This window comes from Toxorhynchites rutilus, chromosome 1, assembly GCF_029784135.1.
Source record: "Toxorhynchites rutilus septentrionalis strain SRP chromosome 1, ASM2978413v1, whole genome shotgun sequence".
NCBI lineage: Eukaryota > Metazoa > Arthropoda > Insecta > Diptera > Culicidae > Toxorhynchites > Toxorhynchites rutilus.
Window position 1 is genome coordinate 7,726,486 of NC_073744.1, and position 6,913 is coordinate 7,733,398.

At 39.1% G+C, this 6,913-nt stretch overlaps 1 protein-coding gene across 1 annotated transcript; it reads right to left on the reverse strand.

Moving 5' to 3' along the window:
- Positions 1-2,046: 2,046 nt before the first annotated feature.
- Positions 2,047-3,287, reverse strand: LOC129763256 (putative odorant receptor 83c). The gene is made up of 2 exons (XM_055762145.1): positions 2,211-3,287; positions 2,047-2,141 (listed from the first exon to the last, which is right to left on the reverse strand). Exons 1-2 carry the CDS (start codon positions 3,285-3,287, stop codon positions 2,100-2,102), a joined length of 1,119 nt encoding a protein of 372 aa, XP_055618120.1. The 3' UTR covers positions 2,047-2,099.
- Positions 3,288-6,913: the final 3,626 nt, after the last annotated feature.

Consider the following 6,913-nt stretch of genomic DNA (forward strand, 5'->3'; position numbering starts at 1 on the left):
TACGTTAATTATTAACCCCGAGTTGCCGCGGGTAATCGGTATTGCTAACCTTAGGTTTAGATTAGGTTAAGGTAGGTTAAGTTAGGTTAAGGTTTTCTACTCGTTTTATCAAACAAAAATGCTAATTCAAAGCACAGGTAACGGATTGTAACTGATGAAAATGAAATAAATAGAAAAAAAAACTCCAAACAAGCGAAATTTTCTTATTTCTCTAATTGTTTTGTTGCAAAAATAAAATTTTTTTAGAAGATAATACGTTGAACATTGACATAAAAGACAAACGCATTTCAATAAACTTTTATATGAAGCGGAAATATTTGCTATATTTGCTGCTTTACAGGGTGTTCGATAAGTTCGAATACACTTTAAAAATGTGTTAAAAATGAAAATACAAGATATTCTTTTCTGTGTAATTTTTTTTATTGAGGCATTGTTTATTGAGAACTTTTACGACATGGTAGCTTCGATGAACTTTCTTTCTCGTCACCTTGATGGTTGCTGGATCTCGCACTTTCCTTGGCCGAGTCCGTCTCCTGATACTGACGGATGGTGGTATAGATGAAATTCCGCTTCACCCCGTGGGTTTTCAGCCGCTCACCTCTCGCAAACAAGTCCTTCATCGTGCGCGGTAAACAAACAACAAATGACAGCAAGTTGATATCACGCCTGTCGGTTAGCTGACACCAATACCAATACACAGATTGCACAAGATGCGCACCTACACAACGATAAAAATTTATATTCGAACTTATTGAACACCCTGTATATGAATTATTCAATGTTACACCACGTTGTACACTGATATAGATTTGGTGATGCCATCTAGTGCAATGTATCTATTTCTACACCCAAAATTAATGTTTAGCACATTTTTTGACATCCTCATGCATTACACTAAATGAGCTTAACCCTCCTATACTCGCGCATACGGTCTGACAAACCGAAAATCAATGAGATGGCTGAATTAAATGGCTATTAAAACTGAATGAAGTTAAAAAATAAATATTTTCTTGAGTTTTTTCAATAATTAAATAACAATATTTTTGAGTTTTTTCAATAACGCCCCAAAATTACACAATAGATATATTACAGAGACACGCATAGTCTGTGAGTATACGAGTTACGATTTTGCGCGCGAGTGCAGGAGGGTTAAAAGCAAGTACTATCCACCCATACTGCATTTACTCGAGCGAGAGGCGATTTTTTGCACAATATATATGCCAAAGCAATGGAAGAAGCAAAATAAGAGACACTTTGCAGATAAGCACGCATCAAAGGTTTTTCTCGTTAAAATACTCGAAAAACAATTTCCATGTTTTTAGCAGTAAAAGAAGATCCAATTTCATTTTATAATGTGGCGTAATGTACTCGCATTGCAGCCCAACCAGACTTGGGTCAATCCCTGCTTGGCATCGTTTGGGTTTTATTTGTTCGGTTCAAATCCAAGCTGACAGTCATGTTGAAAAACACATCTCACTTTCGGAGAAACACTATATCTAATAAATATTGTGAGGCCATCACGATGTGTTTGTAAACAATTCCATTTTCAACCGTTCCTTGTGAGAACACAAGTGTGTAGAAGTAGAAATCAACTGTGGCACATGAGTTGGCTCATTGTTTCTATACTTGAACATTTGCATAGTTCTATATCGTATTGGCAGTGCGGCCAGATTAAATAATTGTAAACTATTAGTATGATTAGTAATAATGTATCACTACAACAACATGTTGTCTTTCGACCACTTAGGATAATTTAGACGAATAAAATATAATCAGTTGAAAACCAATTTACTCTTGTGTATTAATTATAGTGGTTAACTATAATTCAAGGTGGAAATCTCAACAAGTCAGTCTAAGAGAATGAGAAGTCTGATCCGTACATACAACACTTTTAACATTTTTAAAAACAGGTGCTTTTATTTGTGCATTTGTCGTTTCAACACAATGAAAGGCATATTTTCTGTCAAGAACAAGCTAGCGTTGTGTAGATTATATTCCCAATAATCAAAGGAAATCTTTACGTTTCCACTGACTGTTGGAAAATTTGTGATGGAATATGTGAATAATATTTTGCCTTGATACTGATGATTAAGAATCCTCTAGTTTAGAATCGAATAGTATGAAAACGCTGCCTTCATAATCTGCAACAGAACAAAAATACCAAAATCAACAACACTCAACTCCGCTTTGTCCGAATCGCACAAACTCACCGAAAGATACGACGACATATTCAATGGCATAAACACCCCATTCAGTAGGGCATCCCGCTGAGCGTTGGTAAGCAGAAAACCAATCATCTTCTGCTCCGGTATCGGTAGCCGGTACCAATCGATGCCGTAGATTGCAGCCGGGAGGCTGTCGTTCGCGATGAGCAACTTGTTGCCGAAGAAGCAGTGCACCAGCATCGAGAAGCCACCCGCCATCATCAGGAAGGGAGCCGAATTGTAGAAGTCATCCGCAATCACGTTGAGACACATGCAAACGATTACGCCACAGGTCACGAACATCGAGAGATAGACGAGAGCATACTTCTTCTGAATTCGGGAGATGTATTCCTTGGTGGCAGCATGCAGTTTGATTATTTCAACGATGGATTCACGGAGGGTTGCGGCCTTAACGGCGGGATCGTTGATTTGCTCGTTGAGATCCTCTAGCTGCAATTTGAGGGCCTCAATCTGGCAGCACGCGGACACGACTCCGATAACGAGGGCCGAACACTGTCCAATCAAAACATGCTGACTAACGAGTGAAATAAGTAAGTGGTGAATGTAGTTCAGGGGGTAGAAGAATTGCTGGGACGGATCAACATGAGGCAGAATGAAAGGAAGCGGGAGGTTGAACTTGCTGGGCTCCGAAATTACTAGAGGAAGCAGGCAGTAGGAAAATGTGGACATGTAGATCGCGTAGAGTACCCGCACGAAGAACAGATTCCGTTCGTAATACCGATCAAACAGTTCGGACATCCTCTGCGTTTTGTACATGAAACGTCTGTCGTGCACATCCTGCATGACCGAGTTCCAGGCCCCACGGTTGACGACGAATTCCACCAACCCAAAAAGGGCATCGAGCGTTGAAATCATTATGGATATACACTCCGCGAACAGATTGATGGAATCGGTGTATTTCACTATGAAATACAGCGCAACGTACGGCTGAATGACCAACATGGTTAAACACATAATGAACCACGCATTGGGTCGCCAATTTTCGGCGAAAATGTCGATTCCGGTCAGACGCAAGGAGTGACGCACTATGCGGAACACGGCGAGGAACTTTGTGTCTTCCATCGAAGAAATTTTGTACAAACGTACTGATCGCGGACTGGGAATACTATGCGAGGCGCCACCCAAAGAATCATATTTTAAGTGGAATCGGCAAACCAAATTGCGGAAAGGCAATTGAGAAAAACGGTAGCAATTGCGGGGATTTCCGTAGAACATATGGGGAATCTCTCACCTCACAATTCCGTATGTTATTCCATATCCAAACAATACGGAGGTAACCACACACAGGCTTTCCAACCCTGCTACATAATTCTACCCGACGGCTTGCCGTTCAGAGGAGGCCCAACTTAACAATTCTAATCCAATCGAAGGAACAATTCCACACAATTCCACATTCCACACTACGCTGGTGGTTCGAAGTTCAATTGCAAAGTTGCTCGTTGCAATCATCCGACAGCGCACGCATTTTCGTAAATGATAGGAAACCTAAGCACCTGACGGATTGCAAGGCCACGTTTAAACGTTTCCACGGGCTCCTCTCACTCCTCTTCGGAACGGGGGGAGGTGTGGGCGTAATTTAATCGCACCATAAACCGCCACTGATCCGTTCGAGAAAGGGAGAAAAATACAGCGCGAACCGATAAGGCCCGGGAGTTACGAGCTCTATTATCGGTGTTGTTAGCCGTAAAAATTATCCCTGCCCCAAACGCCCTCTTGCTGGGATGAGCGATACGGCGATGCTGATTAAAAGGATTTAATGTGATTTTCGGAACATCGCGCGCGCGGTTGCATGTTGTTAAGGACTCTTTCCGAGCCAGCTCGCCGCGAGGATGGCAGGGGGTAAAGGGTTATAAATTCCGCGCGGCATTTTTCTCCGTCAGTTTTAATTTATTCGACGAAAGTTTGAATCTGAAGCTCTGTACGGCGCGGGTTCACACAGTCCCAGCCAGTGGTGTTTGTCTTATTTATTTGTGTTAATTAACTTTTTGATCCCCGAGAGAAGTTGATCTCGCGCGCTTGGTGCGGCCCATCCGAAGTGTTAGGAATTAACAACGAGGGGCTCCATAATTCAGTCGAAATCCTAAAAATGTGTTAATTATTACGTTTGCAATCGCCCGGCTCGGTGGACCGTGGAGAGGAAATATGCTTCGCATTCCGCGGATTCATAGAGTTGTTAAAGTGTGCGCTGATAACAGGAATTATGTGCAGTAGATAAATATGATAATCGTTGGGATGTAGTATAGAGCGTAGCGTAGACTTCTGATTCAAATGAAATCGAGCGTCTAGACAGGTAACGAACAATCTGTAGCAGTAGCGTTGGAAATCAACTAAATTCATTAGCAAGCTATATATTTTTTTCTAAATTACTAGGTGACCAGGCAAACGTTGTTCTGCCATATAAGTTAATTCTAGTGAATATTTTGGGTGTTAAATAAAACATAACTAATGTATTATAAGTGTGTTTGAATGTTTTAAAGATCTATACAATTAATTGAATATGATCGATAAATAGAAAAAGTAAAATAAACTTTTTAAGTTAAACGGTTTAATGTACTAAAAGCAAAGAAATGATTGAGCAAATTAGCAGTTAGTAGTTATAACATCTTTTCCTTCATAAATCTAGGACAATGACGAGACTAAAATAAAATCGTGGGGCACGTCGGATTTCCATTATCATATTATATGCCCCACGATTTTATTTTAGTTCTAGTTTTTTGTAAATTATCTGTATGATTACTCCTCTCCTGTATACTCCTCTACAATAAAACCATTCAACTTTTTTCAATTTTTGTTTCTTATCTATTTTTTTTCGGAATATTTTGATGATGTACTGTATTCTGTTAGTCAAATCATTTCATTCGATACCGATATTGAGGGGATTACAAAACAATACATAGACCTTTTTGAATTTATGTGGTTCATAATGTACCGTTCTCCAAGTAGTTCTCCAAGTCAAGCCATTTAGCCATTTTTTACCGTCGGCCAAATTTGATTCCAAATTTCAGATCAATAAGTCAAAAGGAACGGGGTCAAATTTTTATTAATGTGAGACAACCCTACTGACATACAAACAGGTCAAGTTGAATGAAACCGTTTAAAAAATAATTGATTATTTTGTTACAGCGGCCATCTTGGATTTGAATTTTCCATAAATAGCTGTGATCTAATGGTAAAGTTCCTTCACTTGATACTATTTCTATGGGGTTTGTTTTGAGAAAATGTGTAATCTGCCATTTTGTGGTGGCGGCCATTTTGGATTTGCTCTTATTTATAAATAACTGTGTTTTACTAGTCAATCCCTTTCATTTGATACCCATATTGATGGGGTTTTGAGAAAATATGTAATCCGCCATTTTGTGGTGGCGGTCATTTTGAATTTGCATTCCTCATGAATAACTGTCATAAGACAATCTCTGTGATACCCATATCTATTGATTGGGTTTAAAAAAATCCATGGATGGGTTATACCTATGATATAACCGCAAGGTTGACGTAAGACTGTTGTTGGCTTAGTAATCATTTGTATTTCTTCAATTAGCAATAATCCCACCTCGGATGTTCCTTATGGAATACGATATCGTCACTGCGCAGAGCTATCTTTTGTGTGTATTGATTAAATTATTGATTAAACTAGTGAATGAATGAAACTATTTACGAATTCAATTGCAAACAAATCCCAATTTAAGTCAATTCTCTCATTATGATAGTAGTTATCGCAGCAAATAGTTATCAACAATTCGCCTAATCATCAAACGGTGTATCTTCCAATGTAGTCTTGAATAATCGAGCCAAAGCGTTGCATTCGTACCCGCTTTTGTAGACCGTGTTTGAATACGAATTCCGGAGTGTAAAAATGCATGGGGGTATAAAAGTATTGAATATCCGAGCAGTTTTTCTATACCTGTGAGCAAAAGCACATCTCCAACGACGCCACTTCTAACCATTGTTTCCGGCACTAATTCGTAGAAAATTCATGATCGATCGCTCAATAAGCTCAAAAACACTTCCAAAATCACACTAGCTCTGCCCAAGCAAACCCAAATCAGTTTACTTTTTTATTATTTCGAATGTCACTTTAGAATGCATCGAATTGTTGTATTAAATTCGATTGTAATAAATCTTTTGTGAAATATTTGGTGGCCTTGAAAAGGGACAAACAAACCATATGTTGAAATATTTGTTCATATTTGGTAATGCACTTCTCTAGACAAACGGGCAATTTTGCGTCGGTAGCATCACTGTGTGTTGGATCAATTATACGAAAGCGATGGCTAATGGTTGTTGCAACAAAATTAAAATTCGTTGGCCGTTGCTTCCGCTACACACTGCTGATAATGATATTCGTGGTTATGCTGAAACGGTGGCCTTAGCGTATGAGATCTGCTTCGTTGTTAGAAAATGAATGATGTTTTCAGAAGGTTACTGCCAAGTTTATTTGTTTTGAATGGCGGAAGAATCACAAGTGGTGGGGCTTACGATTCAATGTTTCGCTTGTATTTAAATTATACTTCGCTGTCACTACTGGTTGCTACTTTTGGTCGGAATAATTTGAGGAGCACAAGATGGACCGATCAAATCGAGGCACTCAGCGCGTTTGGATAGTGCTTGATATTTCACAATTATTCAATTATTTATCTAAAAAATGGTATTCATTGTAATAGATGGGTAGAAATATATCCTATCAATTG